The sequence below is a fragment of the Vulpes vulpes genome, chromosome 6 (genome assembly GCF_048418805.1).
Source record: "Vulpes vulpes isolate BD-2025 chromosome 6, VulVul3, whole genome shotgun sequence".
Taxonomy (NCBI): Eukaryota; Metazoa; Chordata; class Mammalia; order Carnivora; family Canidae; genus Vulpes; species Vulpes vulpes.
This window is the reverse complement of record NC_132785.1, coordinates 100,456,231-100,482,397: the sequence shown is the minus strand read 5'-3', so window position 1 is coordinate 100,482,397 and position 26,167 is coordinate 100,456,231. Positions and strand designations below refer to the sequence as shown.

Below are 26,167 nucleotides of genomic sequence, written 5' to 3'. Positions count from 1 at the left end.
GGTTCTATAAAACAACTCTATTTACTTATTCACACGGCAGCCACACCAACGCCTGAACAGGCTACTGTGATGTAACAAGCACAGAAGTCAAGGTGAGATTTAAGGGTTCAGTGCCTTCCCTGGCAGGAGGCTTCTGTTGGTGAGGGGCAGGGTGGGGCAGGAGGGAAAGCCACAGCACACCACGGCAATACTGAATTTACAGGCAACTGAATTCTCTAGGTCTTTAGTTACAGTTCCCATAGCCTGAACTGAGGTACGATCAGCCTTTGGATCTAAGAATAAAGCCCATTTGTAAGCTGCAGATGTTAAATGCCATATCATTTATTATCTAATGCAGTGATTCTTAGCCCTGAGATGATATGTTAGATTTACCCTTTCATTTCAATTTTTATTTTTTAAAAATATTTTATTTATTCATGACACACACACACACACACACACACAGAATGAGAGAGAGAGACAGAGACAGAGAGAGACAGAGACACAGGCAGAGGGAGAAGCAGGCTCCATGCAGGAAGCCCGATGTCTTGATTCCGGGACTCCAGGATCATGTCCTGGGCTGAAGGCAGATGCTCAACCACTGAGCCACCCAGGGATCCCCTCATTTCAATTTTTAAGGCAACTTTTAGGGATCCTGATTCTCTCAAACAGTATAACTTATTATTATCTCAGCTTTTAGTCACTAAAATATTTGACAACAGGGAAATAAGAATAGTGATAATAGCTCAATTTGTTGAACTTTGTACCAGGCACTGGGCTAAGAGATTTTCATGTTGACTTATCTAATCCTCACAAAAGCCTTATGAACTAGTTACTCTTCTTATTTTCATTTAGTTGATGGGTCAGTGAAGGTACAGAAAGGTTAAGTGATTTGCTCAGGATCACAGTACCAATAGGTAAAGGACCCAGGATTTGAACCCAAGTAGATTGACAAGAGAACTCAGACTTTTAGCTACTGCATCATATTATTCCCATCAATGTCCTTTTTCACAGCATTCTTGTACTGTGTGAACAAGTCAGGCTAGAGCTCTAAGGCAAATCAGCAGAGACTTGAGTTAATCAAACCTTATGGATAAATATAGCTAATTCTTAATACAACCACCTATGTTCATGCAGCTTCAGTTGCTTTACAGTAACATGATTAATGCCAGGCCGAAATCTTAGTATAGCAGTATGCATAGACACAGTATTCCTTGAAGTGGTTAAAAGCCATACAGTCTACATATGAATCTTGGCTATACTGCCCTCTAACTTTATCCTAGGGAAATTACTTAAGACTTCTGTGCTTTGGTTTCCTTGTCAATAAAGAAAAGGTGATGATAGTACCTACCTTATGATTATGGTGATTATAAGCTAACCCAGTAAAGTACTTAGAAAAACCCCAGGTACATAGAAAGTGCTCAATAAGTGCTGTTATTGTTATTCTTATTAGTCTAAAGCTATAGGAAAACAAGAAATAAAATTAGTCTGGTATGTCTGGTTCTTGCATAGTTACCACTGTTAACTTTTAAATAATCTAGTCCAAAACCTTATTCATGACTTGTCAAATTTATCCATTTATGTGTTGATAATCTATCTTCTCATTTTTAGAAACTGAAATATCAGCTCATCTTCAATCATTCAGTATCTCCTGGTCCACGATGTCTCCTTAAAGACTACCAAGAGCTTTAATATTGCTCTCTATACCAAGGACCAGAGAGTTGAAGCATACTTTGGTGTCTGAATATTTGGGTGTATTGGAGAAAAATAACAGGAACTCCCTAAGGTGGCACCTCAGTTTGTGGCCTGTTAAGTCAGAGGCAATCTGTAAGCCTTAGTATAGGATATCAAGATTGCTGGTCAGGGCAGTTGAAATAGAGCTACTTTGGATCCTCAGGCCAAGTCAGAGAGGGGCCCAGGGTATGAGCTATCACAGCACAGTCATCCTTGAGCATACTAAGTTAATTCTGAGCCCAGAATAAGAGCCAACCAAGCAGATATTTCTGAAGAATTGGGACATGTGTGGCAACTGAACCTGAAAGCATTGTATAGCTGTTACCCATATTACCAATCCTTTCCAGAGACAGATTCTTGAAGCTAGGAAAGAGCCTTATAGATTAGTCTAGAGGTTGTAAACTAATGGACTATGGGCCAGAGGTAGCTACAGATGTCTTATTTGCTCCCCTTAGTGTTTTATGTATTTTTTGAATTAGCTGCCAATATTTAAAAATTTGAAGATGGTGCATAGCAAATACATTTTGCTGGTCTTGAAAAACAAAGATCTGGCCATATGCTGTCCTTGGGACAATAGTCAGCTGGGATAGCTAATAGATAATTAGCTATCTTCTTTAGACATGTGGAGCCCAAGGAGACAATAAACACTTTTAGAACCTGATTAAATCCAAGCAATTCATCCCACAGATAAAGAAAATGGAGCTCTGAAAAACTATTAGACCTGTCTACATTTAATAGCAGAGTCAAAATCAGTGAATTCCAGTCTAGTGATCTTCAGTGAGTATAGCTGACCCTTGAACAATGTGGGGTTAGGGCACCAACCCCCCATGCAGTTGAAAAACCATATATAGCTTTTGACTCCCCCCACACTTAACTAATAGCTTACTTGGCCAGAAGCCTTACTAATAACATAAATAATTAACACATATATATATTTTTTAATTAACACATATTTTGTATGTTGTATGTATTATATACTGTATTCCTACAGTAAAGTAAGCTGGAGAGAAGATGATGTTAAGTAAATCAGAAGGAGAAAATTTATTTACAGTACTGTACTTATAAAAAAACTCCCACGTATAGTGGACTTGCACCGTTCAAGGGTCAACTATACTGTTGCTCTTTCCCCTAAAGGGTCTGAGATACATGCACATTACCTGCTTGTAGGCACTATGACAAAGAAATAAAACTGAGAACTTTTGCCTTTGGTCCATTTGTTTTGTTGTGCCAAAAATTCTTGGGGCTGCAATCCAGTAGGGAAGTAGAGGTGAGTCGGTGAGTCAGAAACTCAAAGTCCCAACATTCCTTGGGCTGCTGACCACACCCACAGTCTAAACTATCTGTGCTTTCTATATAAAGCACTGCACATTCTCAGCCTTCACAGATGCTTGCTTATGCAGCTGGGTTATGGACAAACATGCTGCTTTTTCCTTTGTTAATGGCCTTTTCTCTGCCCACACCAGCAGTTAGGGAACACGAGCCCTGTGGGACCCTGATGCTGGAGGAAAGGTCATAGAGAACACTTACAGATGACAGGATGTCAATAGAAGCTCAGAATTCTCTTCCTAAACATCAAATGGCTATGGCCATGGCCTTCGATACATTACTTTTAAAAAAGTGCAGACATAGTTTTACACAAAGGATCTCCTAGCTACGCTCCATTTGAGTATAACATTGATTCATGAAAATATTTGAAATCTTTAAATACATACAAACACACAGTTATCATAGCTTCATTATACCTCAGGTCCAGGAATACCTTACCTAAAACTGTCCAGGGGGAATATTTGGTTCCCTTTAAATCCTGGAAATGTCAATGACTAAACTATAGTGTAAGTAATTAGGACAGGAACTGCATAAGAAATGGAATAATAACAAGAGAAACACTCACATGAGATCATTCCCTGTAAAGGTAGTAGAAAACAAAATCAAGACTAATTTAAGGATAAGGAAAGGAGAAAGCAGTGGCAACGGAACTGGACTGGAGATGGCAAGGCTGAATAGCTGAGCAGGTTTCCAGAGGCAGAAATTCTGACTTGTATGAAGAACCAAAAATGAATCCACTATCAAAGGGCAAGGACTAAACACACATGTCAATGACAGCTGAAGCCAAGCATTTACCAAGGCTTCCCTCAGCCCTGCCAAGGATCCTGGAATAGCTTCTCTGTGTTTCCATGAGGGAGAATGCTTCCAGGAACCAGTAAGAACAGAGGCAAACTCTCCTTTGCGTTTCCTTGTGGACATTGCATTTTAAAATTCCCTAGAGTCGGTATCTGGCATATTTGGGTGTCATAACCAAGTCCCCAAATTCATCACTTCCCAAGCCACACATCTGTTTTATATTGTCTGTTGATCCTGGCTATTGCACAGCTTTCCTGGGAGCATAAATGAAGTATCAGGCAGTTGGTGATGGTCAAGGAGGACTTGTCTGTTGCCCCTCAGCTAAGAGAGATTTCTTATTGAGGCATAGATTTTTTTAAAAAAATATTTTATTTATTTATTCATGAGAGGCACACAGAGAGAGGCAGAGACATAGAGGGAGAAGCAGGCTTCCCATAGGGAGCCTGGTGTGGAACTTGATCCCTGGACCCAGGATCACGCTCTGAGCTGAAGGCAGACGCTCAACTGCTGAGCTACCCAGGCGTCTCAAGGCAGAGATTTTTCTAGTGCACCATTTAGACTATACTTTTCCTGCTTATTGAATATACTGTGATTGTAATCTCTCTGAACTAAATATAATGGTATTTCATGAAATTGTTATTTTAAATGTGCTTTTCTCTTTTAACACTCAACCCTCTCAGAAGCTCAGTTCATGTTCTTAAGAGGGAACCCAGGAAACAGCTAGGCTGTATATAATAGGAAAAACAAAAGCTCAGAGAAGGTAGCAACTAGCCTGTTCCTCACTTGGGACACCACAAAACTCTGGATTATGCCCTTTCACAGCAGGCAGAAAGTGCCAGCTCAGTACTAACTCACTTTAATGGTAGGACCAGGAGAGCCTTGGCAAGACCTTTTATAGCCCCTTAGTTATTAATACACAGGACTTTGGTGCCTACATTCAATTAGCCCAGCCTAGTAATCTGATTCTAGGTAAGGCTCCTTCAGATATGGGTCTTATAACAAGGAAGAAGACCCAAAACTTCCCAATCTAGCACTGCTCAGTCAATTCAAAATCATGCAGTTTTTAAGTACCATGTCCTCATGGAGAAGTACACCAATGGTGAAGAAATGTCAGCCCTCCCCACAAGGCAGTGTGTAAATGAAGAATCAACACCATGTATATGATTGGCAAAAAAGTGGCTCAGAAAAGCTTTTCAGGAAGATGTGGTCAGCAGTAGTCAGAAGCCCTGCATAGCTGCAGGTTTAATAATTTGATTAGTTCTTCATCTTCCTTCCTGCTTGAAGCTACTGGCTGCTTAGCTATTAGGCTAGAGTCTAAATAGGCTGTCATAGGACTATGTTCCTTCCTCCCACACCTTGCTTTTTTATTTTAGTCTGCCTCAGAGTTTCACTTCTGGTATGGTGGAGTTTAAGCACGTACTGAATAGATCTTCCAATGAAGAACAACTATAAACTTGACAAAATACAGAAAAACCACCAGAAGGCATGGGAGAATGAACAAAAAGAGGTGGTAAACTCTGGAGACAGGGTGAAATTAGAAGGAAATGGTGGGGCATCTGCATGGCTGAGTCAGTTGGGCATCTGCCTTTAGGTCAGGTCATGATCCCAGCTCTGCATTGGGCTCCATATTCCTGCTTAGTAAGGAATCTGGTTCTCCCTCTGTCTCTGTCCCTCCCCCCTGCTTGTGCTCTCTCGCGTGCTCACTGTCTTTCTCTCAAATAAAGATTTTTTTTTTTTTTAAAGAAGAAGGAAATGGCACAAGGTGAGTTCCCATTTTTATGGCTTTTAGGCTGACTGAAAATTGAAGAGTCAGAGGAAACCACAGAATCAGAGCAGCCACAGCTGCTAGAAAGTGAGGGGGGAATCTCAGAATAAAAGAACCAAACAAAAGAGAAACTCAAATTCTGTGCATAAACTCTATGCAAATCTCTGGTGGACCCCTGGAGCCACAAACATGTAGGGCAGACTCAATCTAAAGATAAAAGAACTGAACTGAGATTTGAACTGCTGCCCAAAACACAATTTACAGTTTGAGTTCAATGAAGTTAAATGACTAATACAAACCAAAAATCAGCACTCTGTTCAGAGGAATATAACAGAATCCACAACATAAACATTTACAACATTCAGTTGTAAACAATCTAAAATTACTCAGTATTTGAAGAACCTGGAAAATAGGGCTCTTTCTCTAGAGAAAAGACAAACAATGGAGACCAACTTTGAGATGATTCAGATGTTGGATTTAGCAGAAAATAATTTTAAAGTAGTTATAGTTATGTTCTATAAAGTTAAATGCTTGTAATGAATAAAAACAGGAAATCTCAGCAGAGAAATACATACTATCACTAGTAACCCATGGTTACTAATGTTCTGATGACCAGTGAGATGGGAATTAGAAAACAGCTCAAATTCAGGGGTGCCTGGCTGGCTCAGTTAGTAGAGCCTGTGACCCTTAATCTCAGGGTCATGAGTTTAAGCCCCATGTTGGGCATGGAGCCCACTTAAAAAAAAGAAAAAAAAAAAGAACTCATATTCAAAAGTACCTCTCTGCTCACTGGGAGATTTTTATTTCAAATGACTTTATTTGTACTAAAACTAAATTGTAAATTGCTGGCTAACACTAGGTAATTAGTTTTTGTTATTTGGGAGACTTGACCAGAGAGGTAGAAAGAATTCAGGGAAGATTGGTGGGGAGATTTTACGTACAGGTATTTTCATTTAGTGAGGATGTGAAAGATAAAGCTTTTCTGTTTGGCATTCCTGGTATTCAACACCAGGCCCGCCACTGGTTCTTACTGGATCAAATTCTTCTTTCAGAAGCTAGAACACATGCTATGAAATATTCTTGCCATGCATCTAAAGGATCAGGCTACTGAAAATAGGAAGTGTTTCTACAAGGAGAAAAGTGATGTTTAGAGAGAAAAAGCATAGAGAGTATCAAAGTCTTATCTTCTGAATTGATTCTCTCATAGAATTACTAAAAGTAGTATTTGGAAGAGGTAAACCCAAGTCCATCTTGGGTCTCACAGTGGTTCCACTCTCCTTTGTTCAGCAAATTCTACATACTGTGAGATATGTACTTAAGAAACAGAGCCAGCTTCTCAACCTCCAAATTTCTTGGTATGCTCAAAACTAGGACATGATAGGAAAGGGCACATATTGGTTCCTGGATAAAACAGGGCTCAACTCACAAAAAGTGACAGTAGCCACAATAAGAAAGGTTACCAACAAGCCTGAAATTGTTTGTTTTGGAAATGGAGCTGACAGTTCCTCTGGGACAAGAAGTGTGATTATTTAATTCAATTAAAAAAATAAGCAATGCCCCAAATAAGAAAATAAAAGTGTGCAAAGAGTATTCTTAGCAATTTTGTAATGCGTATCAACTAAATTCAGTTTTCAGTGTTAAAATGGACTAATCTTCGACCTAAGCAATCAGAAATAGAAAAAAAAAATTAAGCAGAAAAACTAGAAAACTCCTCCTTTTATCATAGTTTTTCTATAAAGCTGACCACAACATCATCCAATGATGGAAAATTCCAAAAACTTTACAAAATTCCTCTTTTTAAAATTTATTTTTTGTTATCAAAGAGAATGTCCAGAAACATTGAGTACTAAAGATCTGTTCATGGCATTGTTTTACAAAAGTTCCTAATGGAGTGTGAATATTTTATTTTTTGATGTATCTTTCACTTATTAATGATGAAGTGGATGAACTGATGTAATTACTTAAAAAAAAAATCCAGACAAAAACATCCATTCTCATTCTGAATCTGCTGACTGGAGTGAATTCAGTGGTTACAATAGCACCACTGGCTAAGAATCAACCTCCCCACAGTAGGGAGCTATTTGTGTCTTCTCATTAGGTCACGTAGGTCTCTCAGATATAGGCACCATGTTTGAAGTCTCACACAAAATGTCTGTGTCACTTAAATTACACAATGTGGCAGTGTTTGTTTCATGGGGACATAATCTTGAAAGAAGGGGCAAAGTAGAAAACAACCTGTTTGTATGTTATATGTGAGTACATTATTGGACTGTGCATGAGTTTAAGGGCATTGTAGCCCTTAAAGAGTTAAAGAGTAATTCCAAAGAGTGAAGCATCTGTTATTTCCAGCTGCACCTGGTGCTTGAAGTTGTCTACTCATTTCACCATATGTTGTAAAGTCAGGGCCTTCTTCATCTACTGTTTGGCTCAAATGGTTTGAACTGAGTTTAGCTGTCCTTCTTTTCCATTGAAACTTTATTTCTCAGCCTCAGGATATGTGGGGTACTTGACCGTTTCTATCTTCTCTCGGACTTTGTAGGAGGGATATAGGCCCGTCCTTCCCAGTTTCCTGTTGACACCTTTAGAATAGCCATCCCAATGATTTCCAGCCACACCAATGATATCTCCAGGTTCCATGGGGATTTCATCTGCAGTTCGAGGTTGGTGAGGATAAATAGCAATCTGGTTGTGGGCATTTTGGCCCCCAAAATAGTAGATGTCATCCAAAGAATGGAAGTTTGCAGAAGCATCAGGATGAAGTGTTTGCATGATTTCGTAAGCAACTCGACAGACCTTGGGAAAGAATGAAAAAAAAAATGTGTTAGTATACATAAAATCTCCTGCATAGCAACCTGAAGGCCCTTGGCCAAACAGACTAGAACCAGACCAGGACTAGGACTGACAAGTTGAGAAGTGGTAGATTCTAGTCACAGGTTTTCAGTTGATTTGCTCTCAATTACAATACAAATCATTCTTCATCTTTGTGCTTGTATCTTTTTTTTTTTTTTAACATACTAGATTACTATAAGTTCTCTGAGAGTAAAAAACATATCTAATGCAAGTACTTTAAGAATATGGATCAGTTAATTTTAATGAACATTTAATAAGAGTCACACAGTATACCTCGTGTTGGGTACTGGTGACAAAAAAATGAGTAAGACCCAGTTTGTGTCTTTAAAGAATTTAAGGTTGAGCATGAAGATCATAAATACTTTATACAAATGTTGCTGCTCCTTTCTCCTCATTCAGTCTCAATCAATCCCATACTCTTTTCTGCTAGGTTGGATTTGATCTCAGAACTCTTTTCAATAGAAATTCAGGTAATTTGTGACAATCAACTAGCCTTGGTAAGTGAGCTAAAACATATCATTTCTGTTCTAAAGAGTTTTAAGAGCACTAAGTAGATATTAACATTCTAGAACTGAAAAAGATGGACTAGCCTTTGCTGAAGATGCTTCTACCTGATGCATTTAAAGCTACTTAAAAGATTCCTCTGTCCAGGGGCACCTGGGTGGCTCAGTGGTTGAGTGTCTGCCTTTGGCTCAAGTTGTGGTCGTAGGGCCGTAGGATCAAGTCCCACATCAGGCTCCTCACAGGGAATTTACTTCTTCCTCTGCCTATGTCTCTGCCTCTGTGTGTTTCTCATGAATAAATAAGGTCTTTAAAAAAAAAAAGATTCCTCTGTCCAAAGAATACCTACATGCCCACTGGAGGGCTGCTAAAATACCACAATCTGAGCTTTGTACATTGAGCCTGATGCTTGGTGATAAAGTTAAACTATTACTATTTTCATGGGGGTATAACATTTTAAGCAATTAATAAATATATTCTTTATAAATGGGGTTCATTAGCTTTTTCTAAGAATAGGTGAAGACAGAAGAGAGAATACTGTCACTTTGCTTAAAAAAATTCTTCCACTATGGGCAGCCTGGGTAGCTCAGTGGTTTAGCGCCTGCCTTTGGCCCAGGGCATGATCCTGGAGACCCGGGATCAAGGCCCACATCAGGCTCCCTGCATGGAGTCTGCTTCTCCCTCTGCCTGTGTCTCTGCCTCTCTCTCTTTGTGTGTCTTTCATGAATGGGTGAATAAAATCTTAAAAAAAAAAAAAAAAAAGAAAATTCTTCCATTATAAAAATAAAATTCTTCCATTATAATTCAATGTGAACAGAGAACTCAAGTCAAATTTTCCCAAATCTCCAGTAGTGGTTGTCTCAGTAATGAAGCTTTGTCTCTATGCCAATACTTTTGCATTTATTTAAAATGAAACTACTAATAGTAATTGTTAACCTGCTCAGCGGAGCAATTTAGGATTACTCAGCAGTCTTTTAAAACTCTGATATTTATGAGATCAAATCTAAATGAAGATGCTCATTCTTAACTATTATGAGCAAATGAAATCTGATTAGGTTAAGCCCCACTTTAACTTCTTAAAGAATCTGAATTTCAGGAACTGCAGGGGTGCTTTTCAAATGCTATACATACTTTGCAGATGAGACTTTAAAAATATTTAAAATTTTGCAAATATGGACTAAAATACAAGGAGAGCAAGTCATCTGCCCAAATTCTAGTGCTAGAATTTCAACATCATAAAATCAAGGCAGTGACTTTGCTTGCAAGTTTGCTACTCTATCAACAGACTAATTTCACACTGGAGATGCGAGAATGTCATGGTACAATTGAGATCACTGATAGAATACTGAGACTATAACAAAATGAGGGTCGAAAAGATTTGGAATGGGAACTCCAAAGTCAGCTGAAGGTCCACAGGGGGGCAAGCAAAATCAAGTGGAGACTCTACAAAGGAAGAAACTAAATAAAACAAAGCAGCTTCAAAAATAGCAAAGAATAGAGGCTAGCATTTTCTGAGTTTTTGCTGTCATTGTTTTAGGTATTATTTATTTAATATCTCTATTAATTTACTTAATATTCAAGTAGCCCCATAAAATTCTATTTCCTCATTTCACAGAGGTCAAAGGTCAGTTAAAATTTTGCCCAAGGTTGTAATTATTATTAAGTGGTAGATTCTGGTTTTGAACCTGGGCAGTTTGTGAATCTTGTTAACTCCTAAGTATATTTCTCTTGCAGAGCCTGGTCTCCATTATTTGGATTTTTTTTTTTAAGATTTTATTTATTTATTCATGAGAGACACAGAGAGAGAGAGAGAGGCAGAGACACAGGTAGAGGGAGAAGCAGGGACACAGAGAGAGAAGCAGGCTCCATGCAGGAAGCCCAATATGGGGACTCGATCCTGGGACTCCAGATCACGCATGGAGCCAAAGGCAGATGTCTGCTCAACTGCTGAGTCACCCAGGTGTCCCTCCAGATTTGGATTGTAACACCAGAAAGATAAAACATAAGGCCAAGGCAAGCCTTGGGCAAACTAGACAGTTTTGTTTTTTCAGGGCCCTTTAACCCACTCTTCAATTATTTCTAGCCAGGAATGCAGGAGCTTGCATTGCCCTTGACATGACCACATTGTGGCAATGAGCCCTGACATATTTCCTCCTCTCTACTATTAAGTGTCTCACCCTCATAAAAACATTGCCTTCAGTCCCACACCCTTAGGGACTGCTTTCTTTTGTAGGATAATTCTAATAATCAGTTTATAGTTTGGTATCCATAGTTGTTGAAGTGTTAGTGGGTTAATAACATATGTATTTTCTTAAGCCAAAGAAAAACAAAGGGTAGAAATTTCAAAGACTGAGGTGGGCCAATATGAGGCCCTATATTCTTCTCATTATAATGATAACACTATGAGGTGGTTGCTGCTATTATCCATATTTTATAACTGGAGAAAAAAGTCCCAGAAAGATTAATTAAAAAAAAAGTTGGGGCGGGGGGGAATGAGCTAGTAAATGGTAGAACTCTTTCTGGCTCTCTACCACACTAAAATGTCTTAGGATAAGTACCTAATACTGTGCCTGTCACATAGTAGGTGCTCAGAAAGTACCCGTTGAATGAATACTGCTTCATGCATGATATCAGCCTAGCAGTGGAGATGCAGGTCCATGAGTGATATTTAATCCCTAAGATCCACATATAACATTCTTAGTAGTACCATGGAGCAATTTACTGCAAAGGGCTATAAAGATGACTATAGTATTAATGTTTGCATTTAACTAGGCTTTCTCTTTGGACTTTACCAATTCAAACTGTGTGGCAGGTAAATGAAGGCTTTCAGCTAATATCAATACTCAGTTTTTTTTTTAAGATTTTATTTATTTATTCATGATAGACGGGGGGCGGGGGGTGGAGTGGAGAGACACAGGCAGAGGGAGAAGCAGGCTCCATGCCAGGAGGTGACGCGGGACTCAATCCCGGGACTCCAGGATCGCGCCCTGGGCCAAAGGCAGGTGCCAAACCCAGGGATGCCCAATACTCAGTTTTTGATGCTGGACAAATCTCATGACTGAGAGAGGCAAACCCTTTGGTTGAAAGCTGTGGTTGACTGTATGTAGTAAGTTTTATTTCATTTATTGCATGTCAGTATATCATTTAGAACACCACTAAGCACACAGTATGGGTAAGAGCAAAAATGTTGCTAAAGGATAAAAACACGATGCAACTGTATTTTAAAAAAAAAAAAAGTTTAAAAGGAGAGGAAGGTCCATGAACCTGAATTTTATCCCTGAGGAGCAACCAGCTGAGTTTACATGAACCTCAAAGCCTTCTCAGAGCAGATAGGATCTTGTTTTTTTTTTTTTTTTTTTTTTGTCAAAATAGATGGGGCCAGGAGGATCTCCTAGTGTGAAAAGTTGGAAGTAGGTTCTTGTCTCCTTGGGTGATGGTGAGAGATGTATACACTTTTCCTGTAAACTACTTTGTTCTGCTATTCAACAGGAGAATAGTATCCACTATTGTTTCATGGGCCTTTCCTCAATGGAAATTCCTATCCAAAGTCATTTGTCTAGAATAAAATGAATGTAGTATATGGTTGTTCCCTTTGGGCTTTCCAAAATCTGATTCAGAGTGTAATGAGGCCAGGTATGTTGTGTGTGGATTTGGAACTAGACAACAAAGAGTGCCACTAGAATGTTGTATTAAGTGTGAAAAAGTGTCACAAGGGAAAAAAGTAGTTTTGTGATTTCAATGGTTAAAACTACGGAACAATGTTGATAGCTGCTTTAAAAATGCTGATAATCCAAAGCTTTTAAAGTGAGCATCTACAACAATTTATGCAAATCAGATTCCAGGATAATAAAAACTGATTCCAAAACTTGATAATATTAAAAAAAAAAAAACCTTTCTGATATTTTGCCCATCTACAACTAAGTACAATTGAATAATTGCTGTTATTTCACCATCTATAATTCCTGTGTTTCTTATTTAAGACGGTTTTATTAAATAGGAAACTAAATGACAAAGTAGATGCTTTGGATATAGGCAACTTCCAGTAACAGAGCAAGATTAAATACTTGGTAGAATAGTTTGGAATGTGATTGCATAGCTTTCAAAACCTACTTGATGTTTTCGGAAAATGTTTATATTGCCTCTAATTTTCAGATTAAATCCTGAGGATTGTTCTCTTCGATTTATGAGGCTTTTAGGACAAACTTGGCTTTGAGAAACAGCTCTGATGAAGGGATTCAGAAAACTAAGAGCAACAACAGTAACAATATTAAAGTTTTTATTATTGGCTTAAAAAAACCTTTTCACTTAAGAGGAGAGAATTCCCAGATCTCAGTTATGGATATAAAACCAAGAAAAATCAGAAGTCCTGAGATTGAGGGGGATGGATCCAAAACGTTATGAGGAATCCTGATTAAGGTGCCATGATATTCGTGTCTGCAGTTTCTCAAATGTCAATTAAGTCTTGCATTTTTCCTTCTGGCATGGCATTTCATCCTTCCAGTATTGCCTATAATAGCTCATGGTCAACAGATAAGCTCTTTCTCACTATTGTCTTACAGTGTAATAGTTCTCAAAGGATAGGACACAGGATACAAAACTGCAGGGTTGTCAAAGCATTATGAAGAAGATACTAAACTCTTTGTCACTTTCTAATAATATCTTTGAATATGATATTATCATCAAGGAAAGTTTGAGAGCTAGTTGTCCATGTTTTATTCTGGGCTGAGATTTGGTTCTCAATGTTTTATTTTTTTGTCCCCCTTCTGGATGTAACACTTAGTCTTCTTCTATTTCCCAACATGCCCATGGCATATATAGGAACATCTGCAGATTAATTTCCCTAAAAGTCAACAAATACACAATTTTACTTGCATTTGCTAAAGCAAATACTGTTACTCATCATTTACCCTTTGGGAATGAAGAGCTTTTGTTTCTGAAAATTTATATTATATGGTGCTGTTGTCTTTCAATAAACTAAATAAAATAGAAGTGAGGAGATATATTGGCACAGAGAAATTAAAATGCCTAATGCTACTGGCTACTCTTCTTTCTTGTTTAAAAAAAGATTTATTTATTTTAGAGAGAGAGAGAGAATGAGAGAGAGAGTGTGAGCCAGGGGAGGGACAAAGGGAGCGGGAGAGGATCCCAAGCAGACTCTGAGTGTGGAGCCCAACATGGGGCTTGATCTGATGATCCTGAGATCATGACCTGAGCAGAAATGAAGACTCAGATGCTTAACTGACAGAGCCACCCATGCACCCTCTGGCTTCTCTCTCTCTCCTTTTTAAAAAATATCTTATTTATTTATTCATGAAAGACAGAGACAGAAACATAGGCAAAAAGAGAAGCAGGTTCCCTGTGGGAGCCTGATGCAGAACTTGATCCAGGACCCTGGGATCATGCCTTGTGCTGAAGGCAGACACTCAACCACTGAGCCACTGAGGCCTCACTGGCTTCTCTTCTTAACAAAGAATTGTTATACCTGTTCAATATACATAATTATTCAGTAGAACATAAGCATTACCCATGACCACAAGCAGAAGTAACAGAGTCCTTGAATAATAGCATGTTTCATGTTCCTCCTAAAACATGAGAGTGTATGGTCTGAAATAGGGCCATGTGAAAAAAGGTTGCTAAAGTAACTACTGTAGAATCTCTGTAACACACAAAGGTATTCCTATACTTTTCCCTTTATAAATAACAATAGCAGCTAACATTATATTTAATATATTGTTAAGTACTATTTTCAGTAGTTTACATATAACTTTTAATCATCATAGTAACTGTATGTAGTAGGTGCTACTACTGTTTTACAGGCAGGGAAGAAATGGTCAGTGATAAGCTAATTTGTTCAAATGCCACCCAGATACTAAGTGGTCAAAGTTAGATTTATTTATTTTTAAGATTTTATTTATTTATTCATGAGAGACACACAGAGAGAGGCAGAGACATAGGCAGAGGGAGAAGTACAGGGAGAAGCAGGCTCCTTAAAGGGAGCCAGATATGGAACTCGATCCCGGGACCCTGGGATCATGTTCTAAGCTGAAGGCAGATGCTCAACTACAGAGCCACCGAGGCATCCCCAAAGTTAGATTTAAACCCATTCTGATTCTAGAGTCCATGTTACTTCATTCTAGTTCTCTGCGTAGGAGTCAGTGGCTTGGCATTTTGATGTTATCAGTATCTTTTTCTCAAACTCCACTGGTGATGATGATGAGACATTTTTAGGGAAATTTCAAACAATTCCAAATTTGGGTTTATGGCAAGAGAACCTCTACAATCAAGCAACCAATTTCATTCATAGTGCAAAAATACTGAACTGTACTAAACCCATATTTTTTCTAAAAATATTTGCAAAAAATGCTGGAGTATGAGCAAACCCAGAGATTTATAAGTGAATGTGGAATTATTTCAAAATTTCAAATGCTACAGCTGATAGTCATCAAGAAAGGTATGTGATAATGGCAGTGATCACATTTAGCAAACTGCCATTCAATATATAAATATAAGGTATTTTTACTGTTAAACTTTTATTCTGAACTCTCACATAAAATTTTTTGAGGTATTCAAGTCTACTTTGGAATACAAGATATTAGTTTGAGTTTTGCTTTGTTCAAATGAACAAAAGTTATTTTGGATGAACTTTGACTTATCAAGAGTTTTTAGGAATAATATAATATATAAGCATAAATCTCATTCCTTTGGAGATAAAACATCCTCTCAGCACCACTCTTTCTTCATATGAATGAATTCTCTGACCCTGACATATGGAAAACATGCTGAGGTTGATATTATGCACAAAATAGAACAAAGTAGTATGAACAATATGCCCCTCAAGCTTGTACAGATTTCTACTACCATAAAGTAACAGAATTCCTGATTTCTGGATCAAAATTAGAGTCATGAGGTTATAAGAATCAAAAATTCTATAGCACATCCTTGAAAAGAAAAAATAAAAAAGGATTTTCTTTCTAGAATAAACCTAATGGTATTATTAAGGAGGGCTGGAAAAAGGAAAGCAAAATAGAGAACATCCCTGTAAGTCTCAGTGTCTGCCTACATGTAAGGCTGCTAAATGTTTAGACATGTATATATTTATTTAACTTTCAAGCTTTATGGCTACAGCAGTGATTCTCAACAAAGGCGATTTTGTCCTCCCCACTGCTGTGGGATATTTGGCAGTATCTGAAGACATTTTCAGTTGTCACAACTTGAGGTGGGGTGCTACTGGCCAGGGGAGCTGCTGAGTACCCTATAATGCACAGGACAGCATCTCACAACAAAGTACCTGCCTATAATTCTAAAAATGCCTAGGCTGAGAAACCCTGGACTATAGGAATAGACTTTAGACAGGCCTAACATCTAGACCTACAAAGAAGGTGGCATATCTAGGAAAATGACTCTGATTCCTTCATTCAAACAATAAGCATTCAAAAATGTGTGGAGGTTGTTACTAGTCATTTGTACCTGTTGATCAGGTGGGCATATAGCCAGATTCTCAGTTGAGAGAGAAAAAGTTGTGATTCCTCCCATCTACCCACTATGAGAATAGAAAAGGGAGCTTCTCAAAGAGAGGATCCTTATCCCAGTTAGGAAGAAAACATCAGCAGTGGATCCCTTCATGGGAACTTGGAAGGCCAAGGAAATTTTCTGTTCTGACTAGGATTGTTGCTATGTGACTTCTGTTCTGGGTAGGAAGTTCTCATTCCATATTGAAGAAACTCATAGCCTTTGCTGGGGTAGGTATCTTTATAATAATCATATCACCATCCCATTGTGACAATGTACATTGTCACAAAATAAAAAAAGTCCATTTCTTTATATTCTCTGAAGTATATTCTCATGAAAATGGTGCAGCCTTCCTTTTCACATTTCCTTTTCTCTGCTTCTTCTAGGCATTTAGGAAAAAAATTTATCTTACATGATCTATATTTCTTGGTAATTACTCTCCAGTTACTTCACGTGAGTATTTTGCTCACTAGATTCTGGGCCAGGGTAAGATCTGTATCTTCAATCTCCCTGGAAATCCTCTCTGCACCTAATATAATTCTGAGCACAAACAGTCATTTAACAGATTGTTGAATGAACTAACCAATAATATGCACATAAATGAGGTCAGAATAAAGCCAACAATAAATATTTCTATGCTGATATTCCATTGTGTATACAAGGCTGATTGGACCACTCATAGAAACAAATACACCAAGCCCATAATATACAATTATCTGCAACAATTAAACTCAAAGAATGATTGTAATATGGTATTGCTTAAATTTAATGTATAGTTTTTTGCTTGGTAGAAATGTAATAGGACTTGAAAAAGAATTATATTTATACTTTATTTTCTATAAAGTAATCAAGTGAGACACAATGCTCAGCATTTAAGCCTCTCAGCATCAGTGCATCAATGTGTAGGAGTGGATGGATTCTGGTTGCATAGTGATGGCAAAATCAGGAAATATTTTTTTAAAAGATTTTATTTATTTATTTTTAAAGGAGAGAGAGGGAGAGCCAGCAGGGGGAGGGGCAAAGGAAGAGGAGAGAGAATTCTTTTTTTTTTTTAAAGGAAATCTTTTTTTTTTTCTTTTTTTATTCATGAGAGAGAGAGAGAGAGGCAGGGACACAGGCAGCGGGAGAAGCAGGCTCCATGCAGGGAGCCCGATGTGGGACTCGATCCGAGGACTCCAGGATCACACCCTGGGCTTGAAAGGCAAGAGCTCAACCGCTGAGCCACCTGGGCGTCCCAGGAGAGAGAATTCTGCATAGACCTTGCACTGAGCCCTACATGGGGCTCGATCTCATGACCCTGAGATCATGACCTGAGCTGAAACCAAGAGTCGGAAGCTTAACTGACTAAGCCACCCAGGTACCCCTGAAAATTCACAAAGTATTAATAAGTAAGCTTTTTTACTTGCTATTTGGTTAAATGCTGTGAACAATTGCTTGTAAGCAACTATACTTGAATACCTAACTTTTTGGGAGGAGGTATGGAATCTTCCTATTCTTTCACAAAAGAGATCATGCCCAAATATTAGGAAAATTGCACCTGAACATTAAACACAGACACAGATACAGATATGTATACACACACACCCCTCCTAAGAACTTCCTGAGGTCAACATGACCAAAAAAAAAAAAATACTGGCTATTTAAACATGCCCTACTATCGCTTACCTGGGATGAAAAAGTACACACTAGGAAGTCTGCCTGGGAGAGAAAGTGTATATCCAGGATCACACCCCGAAGTGAATTTTCTGTGTATCGATTGTGTAGTCCAGCTGACCAAGAGATAGAGTTATCACTAATAAATTCATAAGTGGGGTACCTATAAAAAAGAAATAAATTTGTACATAGTCACTGAAATCACAATATTCTATCAGGAGTTAGTATCTTACCACCAGGAAGTAGACCTGCTCCTTTGACCAAAGTTCTTCTTTTTAATAGTAAGTAGAGCTTTAATTGTGGTATTTAATAGATTCGATGAAGCATCTTTGAATCTGTCAGTGGAGTAGAAACCATTCTGGAATGTCCTAAATATTACATGTTATTGGCATGTCACATAATATGCACAATACATGCATCAAAATGTCTTTTCTCAATTCATAGGAGTTGAAGGTTCCTTATTTTTTTTGTAATGAGTGACAAAGAGGTTTTTTAAACTGCTTTCTCATTTGGTCACTAAACTTTTCCCTTAGAATAGAAATATCACGGTTAAATTTCATTTACATTTTTAACCTAGAATTTGAGATAATTCAGACTGGTTTCCCCTAAACCCCATCCTCAAAACACTGTCTTAGCCAACAGCAGTAATGGAAAATCAGTCTAGGGCAGCCTGGGTGGCTCAGCGGTTTAGCACCGCCTTCAGCCCAGGGTGTGATCCTGGAGACCGGGGATTGAGTCCCATGTCAGGCTCCCTGCACGGAGCCTGCTTCTCCCTCTGCCTGTGTCTCTGCCTCTCTCTGTCTCTCTCTCTGTCTCTCATGAATAAATAAAAATCTTAAAAAAAAAAAAGAAAATCAGTCTAATAAATATATGAAAGCAAATTCTTTACAGATGTCCACCAAGTAATATTTCAATAGTCTTGAGATAGGATATGTGTTTAAAAGTATTAAAACAAGATATCTTTAAAAAGTCCACCATATGTTCAAATGATTCTAGTGTGAATTAAGAGGTTTAATTATACTCTAGTATACAGTGAATAAATTTTCTTAGTGCATAAATCTTTAGAGTTGAGTTGAAAACTTAGGGAATCATACAAAAATTGGATAATAACTGTACCTGTTTTACATAATTCTGTAGGAATTAAATACATAAGCAAAGTAAAGTGGTTAGGAGAGCATCTGACATGTATGTAGTAAATGCTCATTACATATTAGCTGTGATTGTTAAACATTCTTTTGTAGATGTCCACCTGGTTTTATTCCTTACTTCCTTTAGATCTCTGCTGTAATAAAGTCTTATTAGTGAGGACTTCAGAAATTTCTATCTTTTTTACTTACTTAATTTCATGACTTTTTTTATCATCTGACATAATACATATTTTGACTGTTATTTACTGCCTGTATCCATTCCCCACCTCCACCATCCCTAGCTGGAATGTAAGCTATATAAAGAGGCATTTCATCTGCTTTGTTCACTGTATTATTCTTAGTAACTAGAAAAGAATTGGGAATATAACAGAGAATATATTAATATCTGGTGAGAGGGTAAAAGTGCCTATCTGTAAACCCTGAACCATTAGGAGTCTGTTTACATGTCTGTCTCCCACACAGTATTTTCCTAAGTTTGGGACTAGACTTGATTTTTCTTTGCCTCACAACACCTAGTGCCCCACGCAATGCTGAGTAGGTAAATACATGAATAAGTGAGTGCTACCCATGTCTGGGACTTTGTCCTAATTCCCTAACAGCTGCTTCAGATTCTCTTCATTTCACAGCCACCGAGGAGCTTTCTCTCATTGCCTCTAATAATGACTGGGATGGCAAAGTCTCAGAGCACTGTTTCAGACTGGTATTCAGTGCTCAGATCCATTCGGCCTCATTATTTTTGACATTTTCCCCTCCTAAGCCCCAAATTAGGGAGACAAAGGAAATGTCACATTTATTTTAAAAAGAAAACAACCAAAAAGACTTTTAATGTGATTCTTGTGAAGCTGCATACCCAGGCATGGGGCAGAAACAGCAACAAATAAGTATGAAAAGGCTGGAGGACAGAGGACAGAGCGAATCATTAAAACACAGGTTTTATACTTGAATAAAGACTAACTCTGTCAGTGTGGTTTGCGTGCTCAGTGAAAAGAAAAAAGTGATCTTTTTACTGAGAAGTGACACTAACATTAATGCCCTTCCTAATTTAAAGACCCCTCCCTGGAACCAAACCAAAAGAACTCTTAAGTTCCACAGGCCTTATCTGAGACTGCTTGATGAAGGATACCTGAGTTTGGAAAAACAAACAAACAAACAGAAACAAGGTAAATAATGGAAAAGGGAGACTTTGCATCTCCAATTATAAGCATGGAAATTTCTGCACAAACATACTTCTTTGTCTTCTGCCCACAAGTATGTCAGCAGAGGATTCCTTTTACTGTGACATTGTAGAGATTAGCAATGATAAAATATATTTTTTTCTTCTTCTACCTTATAAAAATTTATTTTTGCATTACTCACAAAGGGCTAACTTAAAGTTATAAACTAACAACACATTGTCTTTTCTGAAGTCTTTCTCCAGACTGAGGGAGATACTCCTCTTCATGATTTCACTGTACCTGGTATAAAACTCCTACAGGGCATTCATCTAACTATACTGCAATAACTTGTTACATGTATATGCCTACCAGTTGGATACTCCTTTAAATAAGAAGCCACATATTATCTTTTTATTTCTCTTTGTATTTCTAGTGCCCTGTAACTGTGTGTAGCATATTATAGTTCAATAAAACATTGAAAAAATTCATCACTCATTATTGCTGACTCTTTTTTTCGTAGGGCAAACACTTTACAAAAACTTCTAAACAAATTTTTCTTGCCTCCGTTCATTTAAATGAAACTAAATTTTAGGAGTGCTCATCCAGCATTTTTGATAAAAAGCAAACTAAGTACATAAATATATATTCTAAGAGATTTTTAAAGACTTGTTTCTTCTCCTATTTCACCCCTGTTCCCAATCTCCACATCTTAGAATATGATATTGGATAGACAACTTTAAGAGTTCTTACTTCTTGGCCAATGATTCTGCAATTTAAACTCTCTAACAGTGATCTGCCTAAGAGAGACATCTACACATTATCAATGGCTGCCATAATCAGTGGGAAACAGGTGTGAAAATCTCAGAGATGAACTCAGTCTTAATCTTAAGAAACCTGAGATGTAATACCAAGTAGCAAAGCATTATCTACTCATTTTCACACAAAAGCCGAATATATAAAGCTAATCTTGACCACTTTTAGAAAAGATAAGCTACCCAGAAAATGGATTCTTCTCTGTGTGAATCCTATGCATCATTTACTTCTTCAGCACTTCACCCTCTTGAAGCACAAAAGTCTCATAATCATCCTGGATACTATATACCTTGATGAGAGACTAACTCATGTTTTTGGTCACCTAAAACAATGACAGAGGTTTTATGGTTTGCTTAGGTATCAAAACGAATCCTGACAGGTCTAAAGCAGAGTTAATTCAGAGCAGAAAAACATCTAGGTAAAATACTGAAGGAGAGAAATAGCATTTAAGTTCCTGGGAAAATTTTCAAAATGACTCATAAAATTGAGGTGCCTAGGTGGTTGCAGTTGGTAAGCATCTGCCTCTTGGTTTTGGCTCAGGTCATGATCTCAGTTCAGAGCCTGCTTGAGATTCTCTCTATCCCGCCCTCCCCCCCCCGCCCCCGTCCTCCTGCTTGTACTCTCTCAAAATAAATAAATAAATAAATAAATAAATAAATAAATAAATCTTAAAAAACAAAGACTCAGAAAATTAAAATTAAAGGATTTCCAAAGAGGAAAAACAATGCATAAAATGCTGCTACTACATTTATAACAGGATATGAAAAAAACCTGCCTTCTGGACTACTGTGGAGAAGAGTTACTGGCTCTTTACTGTAAGTTACTGAGTTACTGACCACAGAAAGGAAATTCAAGTTTTACTATTCCTACAATCTTAGTAGATACTGCTGTCAACAGTACTATAAAAGTTGCTTGCTATAAAAATATCATGGGGCACTATGGATCAAAGTTGTAAGATGTTCATATCTTTTTACCTAAATATTTCCAAATCTAGAAGTCTAGCTTAAGGAAATAACCTAACTACAATATTGGGAAAATGAGCAAGTAAGCAATTGCAGAAGATATGTAGTCATTAAAAAGGGACATTTAAGATAATAATTTTTTTAGGGACCTGAGAAAATGGATCCATTGCTGTATTAAGTAAAAAAGAGTTCAAATTATATAGAATATGATCAACTACTAAAATGGGTAACTATATAAATGACTAAAGGGAATATGTCAACATTTAAGTAATTGTTACCACTGAGTAATAGGTTGTGGGTAGTATTTTTTCCTTGCCTATATACTTATCAACTTCCATATTTTCTAATGAGCATGAGTTATTTTGCTAGTCAGGGAAAAAAGAAAAACAGGAAAAAACCTTGTGATGCTTCAAGAACAAGTATAAGAGTAGATAAAATTAATATTTTAATTTCGTTTTTCGAACAAGCTACAAATTCAGTCTGGTATTTTAAAATGAAGGAGTATGCTGAACTATTTCTAATTTGTTTCTATCTAATAGGTCTGGATATCAAACTGGAAAAGTATTTGTGAAAATTTTGTATTGTGTTTTGTGCCCAAATATTCATTTAATCCCTAACTATAAGCATATAACTTGGCTTATACTTGGCTGATGAATTTCATGGTCCTTTGTGTGTATGTGTGTGCAAGACAGTGAAAGTGTGTGTGTGTGAGAGAGAATACTTGATAGAGGGAGCCTTAAAAAACGCAATTTATATCAGGTTAATTTGAATTCTTAAAGGGAGAAATAGGATTTAAATTATTACCCAGTGATTTGAATAAACATTTGCATTACAGTCTTCACTTTAAATTTGTTTTTCTGCCCAAGTCCTATTTGTGACATAAAAAATTACCAAGAAAATTAATTAAACAAATAGCTTAAATGATTAGCAGTGAATAAAATGTTTTCAAGCTGATGGGATTGAAATAAACATAATTTAATAATTATTGGGCACTGAGCTAGGTAGATACTGTGTCTAAGGTGCTTATAATCCAGTGAGGGAGACAGAGGTAAGCAAGTGCTAAACACTAAGTCAGAGCAGAAGGACACTTAGGGATTTAGGGATGATTTCTGAAGTAAATGGTGTATGAGCAAAGCTAAGACTACAGATTCTTCTCCTTCATTCCCTACTTTCACACATTTAATACATCTGTTATTAATAGTAAGTAAAGGCCAATTCTAGGTTCACTCAGATCCTGTGATAAATTCCCAATTGGGATCAGTGAGCTTTATGTGTTTTTTGAATACCCTATGTTAAAACTCTATAGTAGCTACTCTACAGTAACTGTAGAGTAATTGTTCTCCCACTAGATTAGGAATTCCTTGAGAGCAGAGGATCTTGTGTATCATGGAATACCAAGTATCTCTAAAATATAGGTATGCTCCATAATGATTACTGTTCAATACATACTAGCAGTTCTTATTCCTCCACTTATAAAACTCATCTTCTGATTCTTTACTTTTCTTTAATTTCCAGGTTCCAGAAATATTTATGAAATGAAAATTTATATTTTACATATGTTTCACTTGCCCGTAATTTCTAGTGAAGATAGTAAGAGCAAAAAGGTAAGCACTTGGTGTGTTTTATTGCTAATAGTCCTATACAGTTGGTTAGTGTTGTGGACTGAATGTTTGTGTCCCCCTAGAATTTCTATTTTTGAGCTGTAACTCCCAATGTGATAGTATTTGGAGATGAGGCCTTTGGGAGATGATTAGGATTAAATGGGGGCGTGAGAATGGGCCCCTTGTGATGGAATTAATGCCCTGATAGGAAGAGACACCAGAAAGCTTGCTCTCAAAGAGGCCATGGGAGTACATAGCAAGATGGCAGCTGCCCACACACCAAGGGAAGAGACTTCAGAATGAAATATATACTTTGCTGGCACCTCAAATATGCTTTGATTATATTAATAGTCACCGAAGTACACAGTTGTTTGAATTTTAAAAACTCCCAATAATCAGTAGTAATATTATATAATAAGAATCACAAGTCATGGGAATTAAAGATTCCTTTCAACTGAAAAGAATCCCAGTCTAGAATCACTAGTGTTCATCTAACTCACTTTGTTTTTGCCTCCTTTAATAAAGAAGGGTCATCCGTAGCCAAATACACTCTTCTTTTATCCACTTGCATTCTTCGAGCGAGAAGCTGAAAATGTTCTTCAACGTGTACCATGTATTCCTCAATGGGATGGAAAGCTGCTTCTGTTCCTACTTTGTCTGTGCGTCTGACATGGACTCTGGGGGGCAGAAGGAGAAAGTCAGATTCTGCTGACAATGTTCTGATCCACTTGGTGCTTTTAATACTGAATTTTATACCTTTATTTATGGTGGCATCACAGACATTTTAAGCCAATTTCTCTTTCAGTTTTGCCATTAGAAAAAATAAAATATTAAAAATTCAAATACATATATTCTAAATATATGTGCATGTTAACACAATACAAGGAGAATTAGAAAATAAGCTTTTGAAGAATGCTTTCTTATAAAGAAAGTAATTGGTATATCTAAGAATAATGGTAGAAAAAATGAAGATTCCAGAGTTTTATATTCCATATATGCAGCAAAATACCAACCAGCCTTCCAGAAAAAACTGGATGCAACTTTTTAAGATTTTTGACAACAAATAACACCAAGATTCACAGCTGTTATTACAGAATATTAAATATATTTTTTGCAACATTTTGGTACCAATTTTTCTTGTTCTTCATGATACCCTGGATAGTTACTCTAACTGCCAGCTTGTAGAATTTAAAGCTGTCTGAGGAAAACACAGACCTGCATGGATTCTTCCTATACCACAATCAAGGCAGGTAAATCTTTTAAGAATTCTTACTATTTTAAGTTCATGGAGATGTTCTAGCCCTTTTGTTGTATGCATAATGAATTTTCTTTCGCTGTTTTTCACTCTACCAAACACAAGCAGATATTGATCTCATCTGTCCTATTTTTAAAAAGCCCTAAAACCATAAAATTGGGAACAAAGATTTACACTGTTCTGCACTAAATAATGTGTTGACTTCCAAAGTACTCTCCTCCCATCTTAGTGCTTTCGAAGTGATTATAAATGAAAATAATAATGGTCAGAGTTTATTCTCATAAATTAAAGCTCTCCTTTAATTTACCCTTCTGCATCCCTCCCTACCAAATTACCAAACCACTATTCAAAAGTAGGAAAAAAAAAAGTAGATTTGTTTCCCCTTAGATTATAAAACATGGGCATGCCTTAGGTCAAGCCAAAAGCTGGCTTTTTTTGTGAATCTGGAGCGGGGAGGGGCGGTGTCTATTCTCATGGTAGTTAATCTGTTGTCTTTATAGGTATTATTTCCTTTGCATTCCAGACTAAGTTCCAGATGTGAATACCATCATATAAATACCTATCATTCTTTCTTCCCACATCATTATTTTTTTTTTTAAGATTTTATTTATTTATTCATAGAGACAGAGAGAGAGAGGCAGAGACACAGGCAGAGAGAGAAGCAGGCATCATACAGACAGCCTGACCTGGGACTCGATCCAGGGTCTCCAGGATCATGCCCTGGGCTGCAGGTGGCGCTAAACCGCTGCGCCACCAGGGCTGCCCTTCCCACATCATTCTTAATCACTGCTTCTCTCAGGAAATTGGAATTATTCACTGTGCTCCTTCGAGATGAAGTGGGCCAGAAAGAACAATTGCACTGAATTTCAATGAAAAGCTTCATGAGAAGAAGCACTATACTCTGGCTTCACCATACACTTTCTTTAGCTCTAACATTTAAAATAGGGATCGAGGGTGCCTGGGTGGCTCAGGCCATGATCTCAGGGTCCTGGGATAGAGCTCTGATTTGGGGCCTCCTGCTCAGCAGGGAGGTCTGTTTCTCCCTCTGCCTCTGCCCTGTTCCCACACACACGTGCTCACAAACGCTCTCTCAAATAAATAAAATATTTAAAAATAAATAAA

General features: G+C 37.5%; 1 protein-coding gene across 27 annotated transcripts in view; it reads right to left on the bottom strand.

Annotated features, from left to right (window-relative positions):
* Positions 1 to 7,387: 7,387 nt before the first annotated feature.
* The window catches only part of FUT8 (fucosyltransferase 8), a 298,682-nt gene continuing 279,902 nt past the window's right edge, over positions 7,388 to 26,167 (bottom strand). For 20 of the 27 annotated variants that reach the window (XM_026008400.2, XM_026008394.2, XM_072761721.1 and 17 more), the window contains 3 exons: positions 24,291 to 24,467; positions 18,125 to 18,275; positions 7,388 to 8,392 (listed from right to left, as the gene is read on the bottom strand). In XM_026008400.2, coding sequence (XP_025864185.2) covers positions 8,075 to 8,392; positions 18,125 to 18,275; positions 24,291 to 24,467 — 646 coding nt within the window. In that variant the 3' untranslated portion in view covers positions 7,388 to 8,074. The remainder of the gene's footprint in view (positions 8,393 to 18,124; positions 18,276 to 24,290; positions 24,468 to 26,167) is intronic. The other 7 variants (XM_072761727.1, XM_072761730.1, XM_072761728.1 and 4 more) reach the window with 1 other exon arrangement.